Genomic DNA, 26,646 nt, shown 5'->3' on the forward strand with positions numbered 1-26,646 from the left:
TTTCCTTTCACCTATTTGACTCCTCTCCTGAAAATAAGCGTATGTGGGTGGGCAATCTATTCAACTATCTTTGCTACAGCTCTGGACACAAGATAGGTCCTGTTGTTCAAGACAATTAAAACAACATGGGCAAAAATATTAAGTACTGAATGCTACCTCTAAAGAGACTGTAATGAAAAATAGTCTGTGCTTTATTACTGAATATTATGTGGTGTTGTAGAGCTGTTCTGATATATTGGAAATATTGGGGGTTTTCATCCAGAAGTATCCAAAAAACAAATAAACGTGAAAATACATTCATTTTGAAACTATGTGCTTTTTATTGACCATGAAGCCTTGGCACATTTCACCACAAGTGAAATAACTTTGAAAATGTTGGCTCTCAAATGACTTTTTGCTGTAGTGCAATATCTGCTCATGCTAGGATGCAAAACAAGGGGAGATCAACAATGAACTCCTGGCAAATGAGGTCACCTCAGAATCTATTCTGAAGGGCATGTCAATCCTCGTCCCTCAAAAATCCTGTGTTGGAAGAATTTCTGCAACAGGAATGACTGTTTCATTTCAAGAAACTGTTTCATTTCAAGAAACTGTTTCATTTCAAGAAACTGTTTCATTTCAAGAAACTTTCTGAGGACACACTTCAAAACCTGCATTTAGCCACCTCTGTTTCTAGATATTATGCCATTCCTTTATCAGAATACCCTGAAAACTTAGGAAAAATACTGTTAACACTTGGACTAGATGATCTTTCAAGGTCCCTTCCAACCCTCGGGATTCTGCGATTCTGTAATATAAATTCGAATCTCTCCAATCCCCTTACACTCTCTCAGAACCAGATCAGAAGTATATACAGAAATTCTAAGTATTATTTGGGTTTCATAAGGGTTAGTTTTAATTTTGTAGAAGGACTGCTTTGAGGTAGGGATGTCCATTGTTGTCCCCCCCAAGTGTGTTAGCTGGAAGAATTTTTCCCACTTGAGATCCAGAGCTATCTTAACCAAACTTTAAACTTAGCCCTTCTTGCCCATGAAGCATGGTGCTCCAAATGCTATTTGTTGAACTTGACTGTGCACATTATGGATGTGGCAGTTTAGGGACAATAGGACACTGAAGGAATAGGAAGGGGAACAGACTTATCCTGTGGAATTCAACACATTTTTCCTGCCTTTGGAACTCCCTGCTATTAGAAGGAGACAAAATATTGGGATATTCTAATGAGATTACTGGATCTGCGGTTGTCTTTTTGTTAAAAGACTGGATCTTTTTGATTTATTACTTCTTCCTGAAATTAAGGAAGAGTGAGAAATTTCCCTTTGTGACATGGAATTTCACAGTTAATAAGATGATGGAGAAAACATAACCTCAAACATTTTGTTTCTTTCACCTTCCTTGCCACGACTCCTTTGAGTCCTCACAATGAAGGATCTAAAACTTTCCAGGTGCCTTTTCACTGTCTACCTTATATCTATCCCACAATATAGATCCCATTTGCTCTTTTCTCTTAATATTGGGACTCCCTGCAGTTCTTTAACTCTCATTAGCCACAAGTAAAGTCTGGCTGCTCAGACAATATTCTAAAGCAATTCACAGCAATGGACACATTTTTAAAGATGATGGCATCCAAAATACAGGCTAACAACCTCGCCAATATGCTGTCTCTTCATCAAAGTGCATCTAAAAAGCCTTGCATTCTAACCCTCCCAACACACCTAACAGCTCTGCTCCTGTACCTGTGCATCCAACATACCATGAGACAATTGCACTGCTTTTGCAAGAGCCAAAGACAGGTGCCGGAACCCAGAACTTTAGCCAATAAATCCATCACAACAAAGACAATTCTGGAGCTACTCTTCTCAGGAGGACTAATAACCACTTCTCTCCATCATCATTTCTAGTACTAAAAATAGAAACAAAAACTATAGTGGTGTTTATTCTTGAGTAAAGTATCTGTTAAGGTCTAGGTTCAGCCAAAAACAGATACACATTTCTACTAAGAACCTCTATAAGAGGTAAATCACAGCAGTGGTTATTTATTTTCTCACCCTCTTTGCTTTGCCTTTTAACCCTTTCTGCACTTTTAAAACATGAACAGAAATCCCAACCACTGTGGTTTCTTAGCATTGGTGGAGAGGAAGGTTCTGTTTCTTCTAATAACAAGTTGGGGGGGAAGGGAAAAAAATAAAAACACAACAAAACCAACAGAAATATCAAGAGAGTGTATGGAAGAGAAAGCATAGAGAAAATTACAGCACAAATAACAGAAAGGGAAGACTGTCTTGCAGTATGGTCTGATTAGTGAAACAGGAGGATGATGGAGCTGGCATGCTTTTCACAGGGTGGATCTCCATCCTGACAGGTCTAGTCTTGTCTCCAGAGGTGCAAACAACCACTATCAACACACTGATGGAGCTTGGGAAGAACAGACTGTTTTTTTCTTTAGAAATACAGCTAATTTTATCATCTTGAGATTTTCAATAACCTATGCTATCCATCCCACCTGGAGCTTGTTTTCACATGTATCAGTGAGTTTTATCACCCTCTTGTGGAAAAATAAGTGAATTGTACCCATCAGAGGTTATAGGAAGAAGGAGTAAGGAAAGCAGTGATAAGCAAAGAAGAAGTGTGGGTTGGGTGGAATAAAGGGAAAGTGAAGGAGAGCCAAATGACTGGTTACACAGCACCACCACTTCTGCAAAAAGCTATCCCAAAAATGTTATTTGAAAACACCAAAGATAACATGCTGCCAAATTTATTCCCTTGGTAACACTGACAATATTCAACAAATAAGTTATGTTCTCTACCGTGATTCAAGTACTGTCTCAGCTGTAACCACCACCTTTTGCACCTTTGTTTCCATATAGATGGGAAAACAGATTCTCTATAAACAGCTTTGAACAGTTAACCTTGTAAGAAGTCAGAGAACACATACTAGATAGACTTTATATAAAGAGACTGCATGTAACATCTATGCCCTGGTGCTGGAACATGCAAAGGGAGAGCATGTGAGCTAAACTTCCCAAGAAAATTAATGGAAGTTTAGGCATTCACATTACATCCTGCTGGGCAACATATAAGAAAAGTAAGAATATTTAACTCCTCTAAAATCTGGAATCATCCTTTTGTCAGTTTCTGACTATTCCCAATATCAATTTGTAATATGAGAAACCTAAGTTGCAGCAGTTTTCCTTTACAACTTAATCTGCATATAATTAACAATATATTCAAAATCTTGAGAGCAACAAACAAATTTACTGCCACCTACATTTTAAAGCTTGAAAATCCAAGTTTGGTATAAGCACACACAAAAAAGAAGCCAAGAAAGTCACAATAATACTAAATTAAACTTGTGACAGTGCAAAGAGGTACAAAAATTCAGATCAGGTAGATAAATACCACAAGCGTGGTGGAAAAATTAGAGGTCTCACAGAACATATTGTTAGAACTTCTTGAAAATCCTTTAGGAATCCCACAGAAAACTACAGCCCACATACTGTGCAAACCACGGTTATTTTTCCTTAAAGACTCCAAACATTTTTTCACACTAGACCATGTTGGCCAAAGCTCTCTCCAAGCTGGCTTTGAACACTGCCAGGGACAGAGCATTTACCACTACTTTTGGCAACCTCTTCTGGAGCCTCACCACCCTCACAGTAAAGAACTTCTTTCTTATATTCAACCTGTACTTCCCCTGTCTAAGTCTGAACCTATTACCCCATGTCCTATCACTACAGTCCCTGATGAAGAGGACTTCTCCAGCATCCTTCTAGGCCCCCTTCAGATACTGGAAGGCTGCTATGAGGTCTCCACGCAGCCTTCTCTTCTCCAGGCTGAACAGCCCCAACTTCCTCGGCCTGTCTTCATACGGGAGGTGCTCCAGTTAAAGTGTTTTAAAATAAAATTATTCCATTACATACTTTGTTTTCAGGCAATACAACTTACTGTAAGACTTAATATTAGACCTACTGTGACAACTAATTCTCCTATAGCTTGACTTCAAGACTTTGTTCAAAACAGACAACTTTTTCAATCAAGTGCAACAACTAAGGGCACAAAAGTCTTCTACACCAGCGCTTTGGACAGCCACCTTACCTTTTGAAAATGCTTGATAAAGATCCTCAGACTGTAACTGCAGCAATTTTGTTGGTTTTTTTTATATTTTATTTTTAAGCAGATAACCACATACACAGAAGCCATCAACCTTGTATAAAAGTTCACCACTATTTCAGTTCTGCTGAATTAACTGTTTGAGAAGACACTGGAGCAGCCACATCACTAAAATTAGGAGATGGTGAAATGTTTTTAATAATCTGTTTATACTGTGGCCCCACAGACACTTGTCTCAGCACAAACGAGAGCCAGTGCACTGTGGTATATGCTTGGGAACTTCTTTAAGAAGTTTCACCATCAGAAAAAAACCCTCATGTAACTGCATCTGCAATGAAGACTGACACAAACAGTGAGGTTTCAAACTAAGATAAGCTCTGCCATATCCTTCTGAAAGAAGACCACAGTATTTTTCTATGAGATTTCCTTTAACTTCTAAAGTTCGTCCACTGCTGATATTTGTGAATTAGACACTTACCAAGATAACACAGTCCCACCACTAATCCATTAAATGTCCAACCCTACCAAAATTCTTTTGAACTCAGAGTCCCCTCATCTGTTACTTTTAAGGATTTTTGCCTGACTGAGCCAAAGAAACAGTAATAACTTGAATGAAAAAACTGTAGGTGAAAGGGAGTTACCCTGCATGTAAAAATAGTTTTCTGTCCTCCTCCCACTCCCCAGAAAGCATAAATGAAAGTGCTCTTTTCTCAAGGAGGCAGTAGCTTACAACAGATGAACGTGAAGGGACTGCTTCCTGACTACAGAGCTTATCAATGAACAGAACTAGTATCTCATTAAAAGTATTGAGTTTTAAAAACAGAACAGAAAATTAAATAAGCTCAAATTCTAAACTTTATGTGATACATACCTGCATATAAACAAGTTATATGTATTTACTATCATACACATTTGATGCAAAACCACAAATTTTATATACACAAAATTCCAGAGATATTAAAAAAATATACCTTTCACAACAGTAAAGTTCCATATCAAAATCAATTATAAAAGCAGCATTATACTTCAACAATCATGTATACTAAACAGAAATAATTGCATGGCTAAGCCAGAACTTTTCTTTCTCAAAGGAAAGGAAAATAAAGGAGGTACTCACTATAGAAATAGAAAGTTCTATTACAGAGCCATAGGGTTACACTTGAACACAGAGAAGAAAAATGTAATATTATTAAAGAAATAAATAATACTGGGAAACATGTTAGAGAGACCCATTGTACAAATACAGTCTGAAAACCAAAGTTTATAATGATGGTAAAGTCTAAGTGCTCCTGCAGAAAATTATCAAAATTTTAGACTCAATGTTGTGCAAAGTACAGAAATACATTTTACAGAGTGATTACAAGTTACTTCACTGTTTAAATAACTTAAAAAAAAGAAAGAAAGAAAAAATAATAGAAAAGGAAGATGCAGGAATGATGATCATTCCTTAACATTTCTACATTTCCAATTTCCAGCAGGTAGACTTACAAATTCTGGAAGTAAAACAATTATACTGAAGGCTTCAGATTACAAAGCAAAGCAAACCAAAACAAATCCACCTTCCCCACCTTCTCACCTTTCCCCTTCCCTCCCCCCCCCCAAAAAAAAAAACAAAATCCACCACCACTATGGCTATAGGAAGATCACCAGACCTAAAGAGACTTAGAAATAAATAAAGACAACTGAATGGAAATATTAGAAGATCAAGGCTAAGCTGACAGAGTTTCCCAGTAACCACAATTTCACTAATACACTGTTGAGGTATTCTATTATTATGATCTAAACTTTAAGTCAGCATTTCTACACATTCTCTACAAATGTGGTTATGCAAAATTACATTTCAATTGTAGGAGACAATAACAAGCAGAGAAAAATTCAAAAAGACACAATGTTATTAGTATATGGCCCTTTCTAAACACCATCAAATAAATACCTTTTAGAAACAATCAGAAATCTTTAAGATTATTGAAAAGAATTTTCCTACAACCACAAGATGTTGAAAAAAAATAAAAAAACAACTATCAAGGTCACAAGAGGAAAGCAAAGAAATTAATTACATAAGACAAGAACCTCATATATCAATACCTCATTCAAGAAAGCTAGAGAGAGACTTTTTTTAAGAGCATGGAGTAACAGGACAAGAGGGAATGGCTTTAAACTGGCAGAGGGGAGATCTAGGACAGATATCAAGAAGAAATTCTTCCCTGTGAGGGTGATGAGATACTGGAACAGGTTGTTCAGAGAAGCTGTGGCTGCCCCATCCCTGAAATGATCAAGGCCAGCTTGGACGGGGTGTAAAGCAATTTGGTCTAGTGCAAGGCGTCCCTACCTGTGGCAGGGAAGTTAGAACTAGATGATCCTTAAGGTTGCTACTATCCCAAACTATTCTATGATTCTGTGAAGTCCTTCTCCCATTTGGGATTGTGGTCCTATTCCCATAATATAATGATCAAAAGCAAGCAAGTGAAAAAGACATTTTCCGTTTTTGACTATGCAATGCTCTTTTGTTGCCACTACAGCAATTCCTTAATGCCATGGAAACTATCTGATAAATGTATTAGAAGCTCAATAAATTTCATAATATTGAGGCAGCAAAGCAATTGGTATTGTTGACAGAGAACTTCTGTTCCAAGTGCCTATTTTAAGGAAGAAAAGTTTTCTAAAAATAAAAATCATACTTTGAGCTGTTTTCAACAAAAATACACAATAGTTTCAGAAAACCTGAAAGTAACTTACACTAATCATATCAGATCATCTGAAAATGTGGGAGGATGATAGCAAAACGTAGGCACACCTTGAAATTACAAAAATGGGACACACGGATTTAATATTTAAGTCTTACTTTTGGATGGTTTGCTTTACCCAACTTATGTATTTTTAATAAGGGCAAGGGGGATGGGAATAATACTGTGAATTTTATACTAATGTTTTGTCCAATTTCTCAAGATGCTTAAAGTATACATAAGGCATATGATCTTTTTAGAAATCTATATGTATATCTTCATCCCCTGGGTACTCCCATACCATTACAGATACTGGCAGAAACACAAATAAACTCCCCCTTATACAGTTAAAACTGAAACTGTTCTGTTTTCGCATGTCCAGTACTACAATATACTTTTTTTCCTATCAGTTACTTTCTAACATTGCACTCCTACTGATCTACCTCTAGAGACCAAGTAAAAAGAGTATACAATAAAATAAAGTAATATACCTATCCAATGCACACACAGTACTATCTTCCCCTACAGAGCAAGCATAATTTGATGCGTGCCACAGACTTGGTTAACAAATTTCAGCTGGGTTTGACTCAGGCTCAGAGGTGGAAATACTCAATCCTGTAAAAGGGCCTTTCACCAGGACTGCTGTCCCACATCCAGATACCTAAGGCACCTGCCAGCCTTGATGATACCAACAGCCCCTTTAAAAATAAAGCAAAAATCAAAAGTCATAATGCACTGCAACATATAGTTGCAGGCAAGAGCTTTCAAACATTTAAAAATGCACATGAGACTGAAACATACATAAGAGTACACATAGTGAAAATACAGGCCAATTGTATCACAACTCCCATATGCACTTCTCATCCCATTCCTCTACAAGTGAAACAAAGGAGGAAGGCTGGGTTTAAAATGTTCTATTGGATATTAGTCATGTTTAAAAAGATAACTCCAAATTAAAGTCACAACACAACAAACAAAAATAATTCATTTTTCTGAAAAATTAAGACCTTACCATAGGCAAACAGAACTGCTTTTTGGCTTGTGGCTTTTGAAAGCCTAAACCCAGCCCAGCAGAGCCTCAGAAGACACATTATTTTCTAAATACATTAAATGTTTGTTTACAAAAAGATACAATACACACTTTAAAGCAAACACCACAGTAACAACTTCATTTCTCTATACTTTTTTCTTTACAATAAGCAATACAGAAAATTCCAGTTCTTATTACATTTTCTAAGTAGCAGCTTATCCCTCAGACTTGTACACAGCATCAAACTACAGTGGCTTTCTATTTTTCCTTCATGAAATACTTTTTTTACCAAATGAACAACAACAACACTGACTTATCTGTTCCTGCAATACTGGCATGTATGTTCACAGAAGGCAACAGACTGCATTAAAACACTACCAAAACAAGCCATTTCACTATATATGACTCTGCCCCTAGGGAAAGGAATGAGAGCAGATAAGATGTGACAGATGTGTAGTCACGTCACTTAATACACTACTGGAAGGTGCTCAAATCATTATGGTGACAGGCATAGTATAAAAACTTGGAAAGAATGGACTAAGCATTTATCTAGCTTTCTGCATACATCGTTCTTGTAATCAAAGAAGATACTGAAGTCCATAAAAGTGCTGTATGAGAGAAGGCAGCCTGGAAATACCAATATGCAAAATAGCTACTAAAAAAAAAAGGAAAAAAAAAAAAAAAAACAAAACAGGGGGCATAGCATGTCTGTTTCTGTCAGCAAAGTTCCCGCATCATGAATATGCAATATATCTAAGGTCGAATTCAAAGTCTGTCCTCTAAAAATTTCCTTTACAGGAGTATTTCTTAAGGGGTTTAATTAAACTTTAAATTCACCCAAAACAAGAAGTTTAAATAAGCACCTATAGATCTCCAAAATGATTTCATTTTTCTGAGATTTTAAAAAGCTATTTTGTTGAAATCTCTGGTCTGCTTTGGTTTGAAAGACACAAACAATAAGGATAAAACTGGACATCATATGGTTACTGGACTTAAGTAATAGGACTAGTCACTTGTTTGAAGGTAAGTGCAAACCTAAGAGTTTAAAAAATTAGGATTTTGGGGCAATTGGCCAAGAAAAGTATGAAAAATGCAGGGGAAAATTGTTATCTCATTTCCTTCAGGTTTAATAATCCTGAATGTTACAAATCTAATGTAGGTCAAGAATATTTCCAAAGAGTAGCATGATTTTTAACTGTAAGTAGAGACCAATACCACTTCAGCAGAGACCAATACCACTACAATTTCAGATGTCTATCAGATGTTAGGTCCAAATCCTGAAAATTAATCTGCACACGTAGATCCCTGCACCTCTGGGAATATGCATTAAGTCAAAGAGGGAAAACTCACAGGATCAGATTCTTAATTTGAAGCTGGACCACTATAACTCATTATGACACTAATCATAAATGCCTCATCACCGATCTCTGCTCCCCATCCTATTATGGTTTTATATCTCAATCCATGGGACTAACTACAGTTGTCAAATTAAGCACCCGTATATGCCTCCATTTCTGCAAGACCAGGTCTTCAGACGAAGACATTTTTCTTATGCTTGTGCACATGCCTGGTTTATTCCCTGAATGGGCTATACAACGGAACGAAATTATTATAACATCAATTTCTTCATTTATACAAATCTCAATGTTTTCCAGTAATTCACCCATTTAAACCAAAGGGTAAACTCCATTCACCTTCTGAAGTGTAGCAACTAGTGTTTTCAAAGGAAATCACCTGCATACCAAAAGTGACCTGAAGAATATAAAACTGAGCTTTCAAATTATTTGAAAGGTGCATTTGCTTCTTCATCATACCATCACAAAACAAGAAAAAGTCAGAAAATAATACTAATTGCAGACTAAGTCAAAGCTATTGGCACCAACTGACCCTACATTGAGAAATGCTGAAGAGGGGGAGCATGCCAGTATAGCACCACTCTGTGCCTCCTATTCTACTCTCTCTGTTCCAAGTGGTCACTATCAGCATAACGCAGTGAGGCTGAACGTACCTTTCTTTTAACCCACTATGGCCATTTGTGCATTCTTACAGGTATCTCACAGAAAGAAGTCCCCAATACTTTAATGACAACTCCACTAGAACTAATCCTAGAATCCTACTTTTTATTAAATTAAAAGCCACACATTTTTACTAAATTAAAAGACACACCAGCCTCCATGGGGGTGGGGGGTGGGGGGGCTGGTATTGTTTTGTGGAAGGGTTTTTAAACTTCTCTCTTATAAAAAAGCAGGGTTAAGAATGAAACCAAAGTGCAGTTACATATTTATTGCATATTTCAATACTCAGATTAACAAATCTATCAAACAGGTAAAGGAAAGTGGGAGTTACACTGGCCCACTAAACAAAAATGGGACAAACATAATATTAAACCTATTAATCTTCCTATTTCCTAGAATTATCAGCACCCAGCATGCTTATTTTCACCATTTATAGCAGAAAATAAGAATAGCAATGAAAGAGATCTACATATCTAAATAAACAATTCTGAGAATTCAGTGTAAAAGCTATGCTTCTGAAAGGCAATTCCCGCTTCTTCAACGGACAGATATAATTCTGATAGGTGCTTGTGGCCCTTGGATTTGTACTGAAATTCAGTCACAGCTGGAATTTAGGGGAAGCATACAATATATTACAGAGATATTGGCATCCTTTCAAGAGTAGTAAGCTGGATCATAATTTTCTTTCCCAAATTAGAGGTTAAATCTGCCAGCAGAAACTCAACCAGAGCTGGGATACACAGGCTCTCAAAACAGTAGTGTCTTGCCTAAGACCTGATTGGCAGCATCTTCCCCCTTGAGAGGCTGCAGCTCACGGGACCTTTCGATTTCAGAATTCAGCAGAAATTAGGAGCTTGGAGCTACCAATTCACAAGAGATATGAGAGGGGGTCCCATCTCCCCACTAATACCTTGCTGAAGGGCATTCAAAATGTGCCTGTGGGCTTAATTTGGCTCCACTGTCTCAGGATGCAAACCCACACATCAAGGAAAGATACCAAAAAACTTCTCCTCTGCTCACAAGTCAATTTACCCTTACCAAAATTAGTCTTCATCTACATCAACTGTTGAGGATTTACTAACTAAAATAGTCATACATAGCCTGAGTACCTTGAAAATTCAAGTCATAGTACAGGTCAACATCAGCATTTAAAACTTTTCAAAAGTATTGCAAACAATTACCACACCCTCAAATCACTGATAAAATATTTTGTAGATCTAAAATACATACATTTCTGGCATGAAACATTTCTCATTGCTGACAAAATCTCCTTGTGATTTCTGGCAATAGAAAGTAAAATTGCTATTGTTTTATTTATTAAAACTCATTCTTGATCTTACCTTTTAGCAGAGGCAGGGGAGTTAACTCGATAGGCTTGCCCTGAGACCTAAACTGGGAGGAGCTTTGTGACCTCTTCTGTCTGGCTTTTCTGACGGACTTCCGAGAAAATCCGTCTACTTTATCCACTGATGGAGGAGTAGTTGGTGCTGAGGACATATCCCTACTGAAGGAAAACAAATGTTACCAACATATTCCAAGTGGGTAAAGATTAACATAAATTTTCAAAAACTCATCTTCTTTCTGCACCACTCTCCTACTGACAAGTCACCCAGACAGACTGAGAGCTAACCCACCAATGTATGTACAAATTACATGGAATAAACTTAATGCAACAGTGTAATAATTGTCACTTTTTTCATCTGTGTCTCCCATTTCCCAAAAATCCTGTCACAGAAAAATTCAGACCTTGTGCTGACATCATTAAGTCAACAGAACTTCATAAACCTGTAGACTTGACATAGGATGGTAGTCTTGACTACATATTCTTTGGGATAAAGTAATTTCAATTCATTCTGCAAAAGACCACACATGCGAAAGAATAGGTACACAAAAGGGCAACTGTTTTATTATTACAGTCATCAGCATGCATAGGACAAAAAAAATATGACAGAAGAAATGTTCAGTTTATTTGCCACACCTGCGTACATGATTTTGTTGAAATTTAAGAAAGTATAGCAAAAAGTACTGCTATGCTTCACAATTTTGCTAACACTGACAAATTCTATATATTATCTCTTTATTCTCCACTTTAGAAATACTCAGTTATTTTCTTGTAAGCCTCTTTATACACAGTTATTCCACCTTCTGGCATTTCTGTAAGAATTGCAGTGTGGTAACCATAACTTTCTAAAGGCATAAACCAAACAAGGTTTGCAGGAGAGGCAAAGAGCCAAAAAAAGGTTTCTGCAAGCAAAAGTTTGTTTACCAGCTCTGTTAGCCAGTCTAAGAAATAAGTGTTGCTTCTTTCTAAAAAACTTGCCTTAGTAGTACTCCTGCATCTGATTCCCTACTCCTATGAAATAATGAAAGGAAACATTTAAATAGTGAATTAATCATCCAGCTATTGTATTTACCAGCCTTGTCCTGGCTACTAAAAAGGCCCATCACATCTTGGTGAAATACATGAGTAATACTTAAGGGAAATGAGACAGGAGGAATTTAGGCCTACATATTCCACGCAGCTCTGTGTACAGTTAACTTCACCAAGCATGTGTACCTCTGCTGAAATCAACAGAGCTATCTGTGTTAATAACACAATCATTAACAAGAGCAGCTCTGTTGATTTCAGTAAGGCTACCCACTTGTGCAAAGTTAAGCATCAGCATAAGCATTTGCAGGATCAGGGTCTTAGAACATGTCCTTGGAAAGCATTACTCATCCTCAATGTCTGTTGACTTCAATTACCAAAGTGACTCGTATGCTAAAAGAAGTTGATTCCACAATATAGAGAACACTTTAGAGTGCTGGTTTTATTAAAATATTTGGTTACTCATATGCCTCATAAATTATTAAATCCATTGAAACATGTTTGGGTTTGTCTTTTGTAAGAAAAGCTTTAGAAAGTATTATTTATTGCAACAGTGTAAACAAGTTCCAAAAGATAAGAACTATTTAATAAAAAATTATGTATATGTGCACTGAATCTATCAAAAATGGAAGTATAAACTCCATAGCTTCTTCCAGGAAGCATGTGCAGCACCCAGAAGCTGAACTGTGCAGCTGGCATTACAATAATGAAAAAGCCTTGTTCCATCTTTTCGATTCATAGATATGTTTTCTAAATATAATATACTATCAGCAACATGAACCCATACCTTAAACTGGTCTTGTTTATCATTCGGGGGAAAAAAATGCCACCATCACCAGGGCATTCAGGCCCCAGCCAAGATTAATAAATTAAAAAGATAAACTGAAATAGAATGGCCTGTACTTTAGCAACCCATTTCTAAGATTTCAACAGTCCACCAAAACACCATGCAAACACGAAGTTACCTGTTACATAAACCAAATTTTGGAAATATCAGCAAAAATATATTCTTAAAACCTGAATTGCTTGTCCCTATTTCATCTCATAAAAAAAGATTCACCTCCTCATCACGTGCATCAGTAAAGTGGAACCATTTCTGCAGAAATGCTTCAATGCTCTCACAAAATTAAATTACAAAAAACAAATAAATAATAATAATGAGCAGGGGCTAAAGTAGATCACTTAAACTGCAGGATCATTGTGTCAGCAAGAAGATTTACTGACACTTCTCTGCTGTAAATTTAGTAACAGTTTCCCTAACCTGCTTTATAAATTATTAAAATCTAATTCTAATTCAACAAGACTACATCCAGCCTAACAACCTTACAGTAAACACTGATCTTTTTTTCATCTCTCCAAATGAACATTCGCTTCCCTGAATGCACTATCACAGTGAAATACACTGTTTCAAAGAACGGCCGGGGGGGTGGTGGGGGGGATTATTTATTGTGTGCGAATGGGAAAGCTGCAAACACAGTCACTGCTTCTTGGTTCTTTCAGCAAGGGATCTTAATTTATTCCCCAATTTTGATAAATAGGAAGCCACGCACATCAGATCTGCTGGTCCCCGGGGTAGGGGGGGTGCAATGCACAGAGAGACGAGTGAACGTGAAAATACCGACGGATACCACCACCAGGGAAGGAGCCGGAGGCTCGCTCCCCACCCGGGGAAGCAGAGGTGTAATTAGCTGCCTCCCGCCTGCTGCTATCGGCTGTCAATTCCTGAACGGAGCCGCGGAGCACCACAGCTGGAACATGTCCTCCCCGCAGCCCCCCGCGCCTCCCTATCGCCGCTCGGCCTCCCCCCCACAACCCGGCCCGCCCGCGCCTCCTGCCCGCACCGCCGCCGCCTCACCGCTCCCCCGCGGGCAGGCGCAGAGGAACGGAGGGATGGAGTTACCTTGACTCTCCTGGTAGAGAAGCCGGAGACGGGAGGGAGGCGGTGGCTTGAGCCGGGCTTGGTTAAGCGCAGCCGATGCCTGGCGGCGGCGGCCCAAATGTACTACGCGCCGGGCTCGGTCCCTGCCGCGGCGGCGGCGGCGCAGGAGCCTGTAGGCCTCGGCGGCGTTGGCGGCCTCCCCAGCGCAGGGCGGCGTTGGCGGCGGGTTCAGGAGCGGGCGGCTGCTCGGGCTCCGCTCAGTCCCATGCACTCGGTGCGGCCCGCTGCCTGCGATGGCTGCTGCCTCTTTCACATTCCCGGCGGAGCCCTGCGGAGGGGCCCTGAGGAGGCGGGGGGGGGAAGGGGGGGGCGCGAGGGGAGCCGAGTGCGGGCCGAGCCGAGGGGGAGCGGCGGGCGCGGCGCGGGCGGCTGGGGGGGGGCAGGCCAGGCGGGCGGCGCGGCGGTGCTGCGAGAGAAGGGAAGGCCTCTTCCGCCGACGGCTGGCTCAGGTAAGAGGGGGGATTCCGGTGGGCTTCGGGGTCGCACTCCGGCTCACTCCTATTGTCACTCTCAGCGGGCTCCGGCCATGGCACTCACTCACACACACTCACTCACTCACTCACAACCGAGCGTGCTGCCACCGCCCCCCGGCCAGCGACCCGCCCCCCGCGCCCGCCCACTGGATCCTGCCGTCGGGACGCGCCGCCTCATTGGCGCCCGCCGCCGTCGCCGGGACAGCCGGGAAAGGGGATCGTTGCTGGAGGAGGCGGTGCTGGCTGGGGTGGCGGTGATGCCGGGTGGCTTGTTATCGCTAGCTCTCTTCTCGTCTCTCTGCGGGCTGGGAGCGAGGTGGATGAGTGGTGGCTATTGCCGCCAGAGCGAGGCCCGTCGGCTGAGGTAAAAAAAACAGCAATGCTGAGGTAAAACCTTGCTAATGTTGAGGTAAAGCTTCTGTCCCGACGCACCAGGCCTCTGACGGGGGCCCGGAGCCCCTTTGCCGAGGAGGTCAGCGGGCAGGAGGCGTCTCCTTCCGGGCCGCAGCCGGGCCCTGGCGCTGGCTCGCTAGGGCCAGGAGGCGGTGGGCTCCCCGGAGGGACCGAGCCGCCTCAGGCACGGCCCACAGCGCCCTCGGTTCGCCCCGCTGCAGCGGCATGTTTCTCAGCGGCAGGGCTCTGCAGCTTTGCACCACTGGCTTTGGGTTTCTTTCGCCACTGTGTGATTGTTTTCGGAATCTTTTTGTGTCTTTTTTTTAAGTGTATTTATATGTATAACGGCCTGCACAATGAGTGTTTGTAGATAATATTGTTAAATATCATAAATTTTGTTTAAAGTTATTTCCCTGCTAGCTTGGTGTTCGGTGGTTGTGTTTTGTTGTTTTGGGTTTTTTTTCTTTTTCGAATAAAACTAGTGGTGTTGGTACGGCTATTATGTTTAGAAATACTATCCACTATTTTTCCTGTGTTTCTGGGAGAAAAAAAATACCCAACTATTCATAGGAGCAGCAGTCCTCCTGTGTTGATGTGACCAAAAACCTCTGAGGTACTCTCGTTCTCTTTAGGAAGTGCCTTTAAGGGGTGTTTGAGAGCTGGTTGCTTTGATGGGTCAATCACATTCCCCATGTTTGTGCGGGTAGTGAGTACCTGAACCCTCTAAACTTTACTGATCCTACAAAGGATGCCTAGTTTTTGTTCCACTCAACTTTTTGATTCAGCTTACTTTCTAGGTACGTGAGTACCGATGTTGGCCTAATAGAGGAGGTGAGACTCTGGCAGACTTGATTAAGAGTTAAGCTGTTGTGAAGCAATTTTCATAATTGCTCATTTTCAGCCAGGTGAATTCCCTGGTCCAGCTCACACTGAGGAACCTGGAACACTAGTTAAAATAAAAACTCCATGCTTACTGAAGTACAGCTGTAATGGCTGAACAGTATGTTTCTTGCATATCATAAGACATATATCTCCCCCTCTCTTTTTAAACTGTAGACTAAGCAATTCCACATTGTTTCAATCCTTGTGTGTCACGGTTGTAAACTTCTCAAGATGCTTATTTCTTATTCCTGTGTTGTTTCGAAATCATTCACATTTATTTTGAACTGCAGCATCCAAGAGTGGAAACTACTACACTTAAGGACTCAACAACTCCAGCATCTGCTGTCATACCTGTTGCAGACTACATTTCTGTTTACACATGCCATACAAATACATACTGACAAAAAGTCAGTATGATCTATTCATGATTTTGCTGTCCTGTTTTATCCTCGCATCCATTTCTGCTGACTTCTGTCAGTTATTTCCCCCTCAAGTAGACAGGAATGCTACTTGAGATTTGCTGCCAACAGACCTAACACTTTCATTTTTCTTGCTGGACAGATGGACAATCAAGCAGTCAAGATATCTGTTAAAATGAAATTCCACATGATTTTACATCAGGAAACTGTAGAATTTGTCATGCTTTGTAATCAGTTGCATTTCTCAGAAGAATTATATTTAAAATCCAAAACTTAACTAAGATTTAACTGTTCCACAGTTACAAAATGGTTCTGTAAGTCAAATTTAGAAGAGATGTGTACATATTTGTAAATTCACTTAAACTAATTTAAACCAAACCACCTAAACAATTTTAAGTGCAAGCAGGGGTTGATAACCATGACTGGTAAGTGTTCAAGGCCAGGCTGGATGAGGCTTTGAGCAACCTGGTTTAAGGTCCCTTCTAAACCAAACCATTCCATGACTTCATGATTCTCTGATAACAAAGAATGTAGGTCAGTGGATTTTATACCAATATAAGGTAGCATTTAGCAAAAAACAGAGTAACCTCCGGTTGCTCCTGTCAGTTGGGGACAGAACCTGCATATACTTAATTTTGTTAGTTGTGTTCGTCAGTGACATATTTTAATTCTGAGTTACTCACTGCCCTGTGTGCTGCTTCTGATCAGGACTGAATAGTGCAAAGAGCAGCTTGTAAAGTTATTGATAGTATACTCTGCAAATTCGAAGGTTTTATAGGTGAAATTGAGCATGTCATTTTACATGGTCATACTTTGGTCTTCACAGTATGAAATGAAATCTGTCTTTTTAATCACTAAGAATCGAAACCCGACACATGTGATGTGGTTGTTTATTAAAATAACTGCCACAGAAGGGATAAAAATTAAGCCTGTTTAGGTCCACTAGCCTGTATACACAGAGCTTTTTACTTCTCATGATGCCTTTGTATAATAGCTATGGCATTAGTTCTTCAGTATAGCTGAATGAGCTAGTAAATAATGCATTCAACTAGTTTATTTCTTAAATGAAAAACACATCACGTATGTTTTGTCCATTTTGATTGTGTAAAGCATTTCTGTGATGTATTCTGTATTAGGTAATCTTTGTATGGTAACAATTCAAGAAAAATACAGGCTTTATAAGTGAATAAACAGCAGTTTCGCCTTTTTTTGTCACTTGGTCAGCAGAGTTTACAGAGTTGCCTTCTTTTTTATTCCCAGTTTGTATTCTGTTTTTCCACTTTGGTCTTTGAAGTCTCCATCTGTGAGGAGATTTAAGACCACAACATAAGATATGAATGTAAAACTGCTAATATTTCAAAGGGGCACTGTTATGTGGCCTTCTGCTATTCTCTGTTTAGTCTGTATTTTGTAAAAAAATGCTACTTTAACAATGATTACATGAATCCCAAGCAGAGATGGAGAAGAAACAAGTAACACAGGTGTTTTACATAGATGTGTTATCTGTTTATATATGCATTTGTATAAATACATATAATATCAATTTGCAAGTATAAAGAATAACTATCATCCAATAAAGTTCACATGACCAACATCTCATACAAGTGTGTAGGCATATATATGTATATATGTATGTGTTCAATACCTATAGCCCTTCCTGAAGATCTACTAATAAATAATAAGTTCTTTTGATCACTGGTTCTCCACTGTTACCAAAGGCATAAAACAAGCCTATCTTTTTTTAGAAGTTACACTCCCTTACTATTCTATAAGAGGGATTCTAAATTACAGCTTAGATGTTTCCAAGGCCAGCTCCTCAGCAGTTAGGCACTGCGCTTTTTAGCACCCAAACAGTCAGAATATCAGTCAAGAGTCCTCCAAAACAGAGGTTTTTGTACTGGTGACTCAGATTTGTGCTGCTTCATGGTTTTTTTTTGTGTGACTGAAGTTCCACTATAGACCATCTGTTATGGCCACCCAGGCAGGAATACAGAGCTCACGTCCACATTGGCATACCACTCTTTACGTAGCAGCTTATCAAAACAGGATTGCTACATGGATACCACTGTGGAAGTCCTGCTCCATTAAGCGATAAACATAAGTGGATCTAGCTGGAGCTTGTAAATGTTTCACGTAGCACATCTGATGCGTATTTGTCTACAGTAAAGGTCATGTAATGCCCTGTAAAGGATCTCCTGTGTGTCAAAAGGAGCATTATTTGGGCTGTTGTGGGATTAGTTCAGATATTCCCTGTTCCAATACCAGTAAGCAAGAAAAGACTTGATCTCCCCAGAGAACTAATTATTCAGACCAGCAAGAAAAAGACCAGAAAGTGTTATGGACAGAGCAGCAGTACTGTTTGAAGAGGCAAATCAGCATGCGAGCAAGGCTTTTCTGATATACCTTGTAACAGAAATGAACACAGTGAAATAGTACATCAAAGTAACTGTCTTGCTCCATCAACTTGATTGAAACAGCGCAATTTGAGATTTTTTGTTTCCTTTTGAATCAACTTCATGTGTAACAAAAAAGCATTCTATTTAGTCTGTTTGCCCTGCAGTTAACTTGCGATTCATGCATTCACATTCTGGGGAGGAATGGTTATGCCCAACTTTTGGGCAACATTTGTAATTGCCATGCCAGGTCTTTGTAATAACAAGCACATGTTATTTTATTATTATTATTATTATTATTATTACTTTTTGCTTACTCCCTCTTGTATCAGCTCTGCAGTAATACTTGTCAGTGCCCTATTAGATAACTCTAGAGTTTTCAGGTTATGGCAAATAGAAGTGTTCTGTAGCTCAGCTCAGAATTGTAGGGAATGCTTAAAACCAAGAGTCTTACAGCACTTAAATAAGTTTAAAATGTAAGTCATAATGGGTTTTCCAAAGCTTGCAGTACAAAGCTGGGCAGAGGAAGGGCTGTACAGGTGCTGAGAGCACTTCCACAGAGCTTTTGAACAACTTGTTAAGGAGCACTGGAAGCAAAGCTGCTTGGAAAGAAGTGGCTGAGTATTAGTTACAGGTCAAAACACAAATCTTCCTGGGAATCTGCTGCACACACAGGTGTGCCCTCACATGGAGCAAAACTAAGTAGTCCCTGGTATATCCACTTTAGGTGGCTGGCTGTTCCCTGCATGTCAGATACAGCAGTAGAGATGTTACTCTAGGGAAGCACTGGAAAGGAGTCTGTATACTGCTGAAATAAGGACAGGAAAAGAAAGGTTATAAGAGCACTTTCTAAAATCCTTCCAGATCCATTGTCAAGGTTAAACAAATAGGATAATTTCACCACTGAGAAAGTTATGTGAATAAGGAGGCTTGTAATTCCTTCATGATGCCCTACAGATACCCTATAAATGACCTGCAGTAAAGGACTTCACATGAGACAGGAACTGGAGTTGAAATCCAAATGCTATGAATCCTAGAAAATGGTAGAAATTGATTAGATTTAGACAGAAAATAGCAAAGAACCACCTGAACAATCTCCTGACCAAGCAGACCACACAAAAATAGATAATTGGAATAGGAACAAAAATGGTGTTTAAAAACTTAGTTGAAGAGATGAGAATTCCCCACTTTAAAGGGGCACATTGTTAGAACTGGTTTTTAGGAAACAGATGGAATGGCATTAAAGCCTCTCCAGTACTTGATGACAAAAAGAGATGAGAAAGCTAAGGGTAGGAAAGGAATAATAAATAAAACAGGAAACATCAGTCTACCATTGTACAAATCTGTCATGTTTGATACCTGTCTGCCATGTCCTGTTACAGAAGCAAAATGTATGAACACATTAAAATGAAACAAAATTTAAAAACCCCAAGAGCACCAAGGAGGTTAGATGTCCTTGTAATTTACGAGGCTACCATTATTGCAATATACATGACATATATAACACATTAATAAGCTTAGAAGCTTATTTGCCACTAAACAAACATGCACCACTATTAACTTGAAAAATGTGTTCTAGTGAGAAGTCTAGACACCAGACTCAGGGTAAGAAAATTCAGTAAATATAGAAGAATTTGAGCCAATATGAAATCTGTGATATGCTGTGATGAGATTTGGCATATTATTATTAACTGACTTCTTTGACATGTTATTCAGTCCCCACACTTTGAGAATTTTCAACATTATCTGGTGTCAGGTGGGTCCAGGAAGAGTTTATAGAAAGAATCAATAGCCAAGACTTGAACGAGAGAAGATCAAAAATAGAGTTGAGATTTTCCTTTTTAAGAAGATGCAAGGAGGAGTTAAAACCATGATTGGCTAAAGCACCAAGTAACACCAGCTGACACCTCTGGAAAATTAATCTTAAGCTATATTTAGTATGTTAAAAGAAAATGTGGCTTCCACTTGAGCCATTTCAGCTGATGCAGCTAAAAAATAATCAGATCTCATGGAGTGTTCACTCATCTTGGGTAAATAAATATTTTAACAGAATTGTGCACTTATGAGTCACATTTGGTTCCAATATGTGTCTTTGTACACAGCTCCTGCCTCTGAGCAGATTAATCTCTTAACTGTGATTCTATAAGTGTGCATATCTACTTTGTGTGTTAAAGTCTATGAAAAATACACTAGATAATGAAATTCTAATATTGACAGCTTTTAGGGCACAAATGGCTAATGAGAATCCTTCAAACAAGCTCTTCCTCGCAAGTTTGTTTTAGAATAATTTAGAATAATTAAATTCAGTTACTGGGTTTTAATGATATGCTGTTGAGATGGGTTTTTTTAGTCCTATAATCTTTGTAGAGCTTAGTTCTTAAAATTTTATCCCCATCCTGTAGCCTGAGTGTGTGATATTCCTGGGCAGCACTGTTCAATGCCTGCTGGAGTACAGTTTTTAAATGTGATTTTTTTCTTTTTCACTGATTTATGCCTAGGTCAAATTCATATTATGATCTTATGTTCCTTTCTTGAAAACTCACTGGAGCTTCATGTAGGATCTTAAAATACTATGTAAGCTGCATCCTGGAAAATATCAAAATAGATTTTCTCCATCTTCTTCATAAAACATCCTGTCTGAATTACCAAACTTTCTTCCAAAGTACACTGGTTTTGACCCAGAATTTAATTCCTTGACATTCAAACTGTTCTGATTGCATCAAATGTAATTTCACACCCCCTGAAACCCACCTCAGGCCTTTACCCTATGTGATCCCAACATTTTCTGGGGGATTTTCAAGGAAGTTACACATTACCATTCTAATACACAACACTGAATATGCTTTAGACTTTTTTCATAATTCCTGGTGGCATTGCACTTACCAAACTGTTTTGATATATATATGTAAGCAATTTAATTAGTCTTCTGTTCCCCATTTTTGCTTTTAACAAATTGACAGAATTATAGCAAATATGCATGCCAAAGCTTTCATATGGTACCATTGCCTAACATCCCATTCAGATTCTTACTTCAAGAAAATTACTATCTAGCATTGGTTCTGCTGGTGATCATCTACATGATGTTTCAACCAGAAAGCCATGCATGCAGAATTCTTTGTTTTATTTTAGTTGCAAAAATATTTGCCCTCTGAAATATTACCTGCTGATTCAACCTGTTAGTCAGAAATACAAGTAAGATAGTCTGCTTTCAACTGATTACAAATTACAAATCACAAAAATACTCATTACTTCCTGGGGGAAAAAAAAAAAGGTAAAAGACATTTGCAGAAAAAAGTAGGGCATCTACTGCTGCTACATATTTAATTTTATTAGATTTACTATACTTAACTTTTTCCTTTGTTGGCAAAAACAACCTTAGCTGTTGCTAATGCTGTTTGCCAGCATCTCTGCCTGCATCTTTGATTACTTCTTGGATTCATTCTCTTAGCATCTGCAGAATTCCGTGTGCATCCTCTGAACTCTCATGGGAATTTTTCCTCTTTGGTGGTTAACATTCGTAGCAGCATCAAGTTATTCACATTGTGGATGACAATTTCCTGTAGTCAAAGACATCTGAACCCAGTTTCCTCTCAAGTGTCTTGGTGATCACTGTCAATCATGAGGGAATGCCTTTGTCTCATCTTCAGAGGTCTTGGATTCTTGCTGTACACACCCACGTTTCAGTTTTGTCATTAATGCCAAATCCCCTTCTGGAGAGTTTATCTAAATGAATCTCAGCTCATAATTTTGCCATGTAGATTTATTTTGAAACTGGACCTTTCCTTATCTTACCTTTTGTAGATTATTTCTTTGGGGAGTGGTTTCTGTAGAGTACCTTGGAAAGCAGCCAGTTTAGTCTCTGAGTTAGTGCTGTATTTGTTCTGAATTTCTGTCTGGCCTGTTTTCTGTTGACCTTTACTTAAGTGATCATGTGTATGTGTGCGTGCATGTATATTTGTAATGTTTTCTATCTTGCTCAAGTTCTGTTTTACTACATAAAAGAAGCTTTTCTCCCGAGTTTAACATCCAAGTTGTTTTATTAGTATGGTAACAAGTCTGCTCATACAAGGCACATCACTGCACATCTGAATAAAAGTAAACATCCTGTGTTTCTCAGCCTGCTATAAACCCCAGCAGATGGCTGCTACTTTTACAAACTGTGCTGAATAGCATGGCTCACATTTCCCATGCAACAGACTTATTTCTGGCATTCAACCCAGTATACTTCTTGCAGGTGGGAACACTGATCTAACTACAAAGCAGTTTAGCCCAAATCAATCCTACATGGCAACTCTTCACAGCTCAGACCCTCTTGCTTTCTGGAATATATGTACAATGGGCTGTACCTTATATTGCTGATCCATCCAGAGTTGCAAGAGGACTGATAGCTTCTACATGTAGGTAGATCAGTGATCATCAAGCCTAAAGGTCCTTCTGTTTGTTTGAATCTTTGTGTGTTTACTTATTTTCCCAAGAATAAGTATTTTTTGGAGATAGATGGTATTCCTAAGAATGACTGTATTTCATCTTAATCCTCAGAGCCAGGCCCTGGTCCGGAGGTGGTGTACATTTTCTCTACCTCAGCTAACATTCAGGAGACAGATTCCACAGGTGTATGTCTTGGCCTCGTTGTCCTGCAGCAACAGTACACTGATGTTGTCTGTGCTTAGCCTCATCTCTGGAATCAAGGGCACTTCAATGCCAGCATTGAATTGGCAGCAGTATCAGCTTGAGGCTTGACCCTCTGTGTGTGTGTGTGTGTGTGCAGGGAAGCATTCCCATCTCAATTTCCTTTCCTAAAAAGAAGCAACAAGGGAGCTACTTTGGCTGCAAGTCCAGGCAAGTAGTCTCTGTTAAGTCTTAAAAATAATGTTGAGGATATTTTGTCATAAGGGAAAGGCGTTTTGGGAGTGGACCTCATTTTTTCTTGTTTAAAACGTTTCTCCACTGCATAACAGGCTTGGTCTCAGCTGCTTGCACCCATTTCCCATTGCATGTCGGAGTATTCAACATCAAAGGAAAACGTTTTGAAAGACCACCTTACATTCTTTTAGAACTTGTGTACTAACCTTCTTGCATGGATGATCATCAGTGGGCTACGTGTATGTTCTCTTGCATTCAGAAGCCCTAAAAATGATGCCATTTGTTTACCAAAAAGGCTGAGTACAAGTTAGCATAGCATTAGCTATCCTTGGATACCTTCATCGGCCAGAACCTCTGTGATTCATGAAAACAAATATACAATAGGTGTATAACATGGGATATTTTCCTCTATCATATGAGTATAGAAAGCTCCCAGTGGCTTTTGAATTCCTGTTTTCATTAAGGATCTAGTAGACTGGTCACACTCCAAAACTCATCAAGTCTTCATTACTTCTAAATCAAAGTTATTTATATTTTCAAATTCCTTGACAATTTTTTTTATGTTTTCTGTTTGTTTGTTTTTTTTAATAAACTATTGTTAAGCCAAATTTCATTGTATTTTAAGGTATTCTGGACCATGAGCATTTCACTTTTTCACCCATCTTGTCCTTCAATTCACTGTTTGGTCATTTCAGAGTGACCCGGGAGGTGAGAGCTGTGAAACCAGAGATTTTACAGGTCTCTTGCCAGTGTGTAGGTCACAATGGTATCTCTCGTGTACCTCCCCATAATGGGAACATCCTCTTGGAGCAGTTTTTCTGTGGTTAAACAGAATACACTGTTGGTCAAAATCTCTAACTAGTTTGAGTAAGTAATGAGACTCTATTCAGCCTGTCTTCCAGTAGCTCTTCCTTGCAGAGAGACTCCCTGGGTGGTTATGTCCATTTTCCCACTAATGGGACTAAGTGCCATTGACTGGTGAATGCAGCCAGAGTTTCTTGAGATGATGGCTTTTTTTACAAAAGGTTGTGCTCAGAAAAATCAATATTACACTAAAAAAATAACCTATCAACATTTTCCTCTCTATACAGAGAGGAGTTTCCATTTGCTTTATCTTATGTGTCTTGACCATATAAAGATAAGCACTGAAATCGGGTGGACTACCTGCATTCACTGAACTCTGCCATAATTTAGTATATCCTGCTAATTGCAATTCCAGTTCTCAGTTTGGTTCTTTAACACAGAAGATTTTAGAACTGCTTGTACTGACCCCCTTGCAAGTGTGTTTATTGAACCACAGAGTTGTATCTACTTCTTGCCCTTTTTTTGCAGCTTTTCACAACAGCCATGCCTCTCCAGCTTTTGCATGGAGGTTTTCAAACTCAACCAAAGCATCTGTGAACCATCTTGCCTACTACAGGAAGACACATTTATCCATGTGGACTTCCCTCCCCATCTGGAAAGCTGGGCAGTAGTATAAACCCGTGTACTTCAAAACCAGACTACCTTTTCCACCTGTACAAAAAAATATGGTTCTGGCACATGTGCTTGAATAAAAACAGTATAAATTTTATCAGTGATCAAATGAGGCATCAGAATAAGTTACTCCTTACCCAGAAAGTTGAATTCAAGTGTGAGCCAAGTAAATTTCTACTGATGTTTGCTATATTAAGAAGCAATGGGGCATGTGCACAGCCTTGCAAATTTTAAGTGGGAGAGAAGCTTCATATGAAAGCACTAACTGTAATCACAGCCTAAAACACATGCTGCCAGAAGCCTTTAGTAACCACGCTCAGCTTCTCGCCTTCTTGCTCCATACTCACACATAGATCCTGCATTATATGTCTATCCTACATCTAGCTCATGGTTTTCCCCCATTAATTTGTAACTGTTGTGCATGCCTCACCACTGGCCAAAATCTATTCAACCCAGTCAGTGGCTACATCTAGCTTTCATCGCTGCTAGAAAGGATGAAAGCAAGGTTGTTAATCAAGCCTTGGAAGAGGGCAGCAACTTGTGAGACTATTAAAGAAGGTTACAGTAGGTTCAAATGCTAGGAGAGAAATACAAATAACTCCTTATGAGCATAAATAAGACACTTTCAAATGTGTTTAATATTGCGTGCATGTCTGGAAATCTGGCTTATCATTCTTCTTTCTGTTTCTCACTCAGAGGGTCACTAGTGCCTGAAAACACTGATATGCCAAGGAAGCCAATTCCTCATGGGAGCATGACTCTGTTCTACACAGACATTTTCCCTTCTGTCACTTGGCATAATTCAGTATGTGACTTGAAAACTCAAAATATAAACAAGAGGGAGGAACCAGGGCCAACAGTGTTGCAAGCAGAATTCTCAGACCTTCCCAGTGACTGAGAAATACCTCTCCTCTAGAAATACCACCCATTTCTCTGTTCTTTTTAGCTTCACTGGAACTATTTCTTTGCAGCTCTTAACTTATGAGGAAACTGGGGCAAAAATACCATAGTCAAAATTATATGATTAGACTGTAAAACCACACCACTTGCTGCGTCACTGTGCAATACACAATTTAGCAGGTAAATTTCTCCTATCTTGTAGTTCTCTTCCCGTGAATGGCTTGTTTCTTTTTCTTTCTCAAGATCATTTCCTCCTGTAATTTTGTTGTTCTTTAACACTTTTAAATATAGTTATGAAATATGAAAGCACGTATTTAAATATACATTTGTTCCTGCTGCTCACATCTGTGTTACAAATGCAAGTTAAAAACCTTCAGTGTGTTTGCACATCATTCTGAGGAGAAAAGTACTGTTCCCTGTACCATGTTTTACTGGCGTCCAGTCATTCCCATCTCCCAAGATGCGCAAAATTACTGCAGTTTTGCAGGTTTTTCCTTAAGACTGGTAAAAGATACACCTGAGCAAAACAAATAGGAGGTACTCCAGGAGCACAGACATATCTTCTGAAACCCAAATCTGAGGTGTCACCTTTCCTTCAGTTCCTTATCGAACCCAATGTGTGGTGACCCTCTCCCAGTGTGGCAGTGAGCATCAGGAGGCAGTAG

The 26,646-nt window shown here is 39.2% G+C and overlaps 1 protein-coding gene across 3 annotated transcripts in view; it reads right to left on the reverse strand.

Annotated features, from left to right (window-relative positions):
• Nucleotides 1-14,463, reverse strand: part of PPP2R5E (protein phosphatase 2 regulatory subunit B'epsilon) — a 71,968-nt gene extending 57,505 nt beyond the window's left edge. The window contains exons 1-2 of one of the 3 annotated variants that reach the window (XM_034061407.1): nucleotides 14,144-14,463; nucleotides 11,216-11,376 (exon numbers count right to left, since the gene is read on the reverse strand). In XM_034061407.1, the coding sequence (XP_033917298.1) occupies nucleotides 11,216-11,372 (157 nt within the window). In that variant the 5' untranslated portion in view covers nucleotides 11,373-11,376; nucleotides 14,144-14,463. Of the gene's footprint in view, nucleotides 1-11,215; nucleotides 11,382-14,143 lie in introns of those variants that run through there. The other 2 variants (XM_034061406.1, XM_031049293.2) reach the window with 2 other exon arrangements.
• Nucleotides 14,464-26,646: the final 12,183 nt, after the last annotated feature.

This window comes from Melopsittacus undulatus, chromosome 4 (assembly GCF_012275295.1).
Source record: "Melopsittacus undulatus isolate bMelUnd1 chromosome 4, bMelUnd1.mat.Z, whole genome shotgun sequence".
Taxonomy (NCBI): domain Eukaryota; kingdom Metazoa; phylum Chordata; class Aves; order Psittaciformes; family Psittaculidae; genus Melopsittacus; species Melopsittacus undulatus.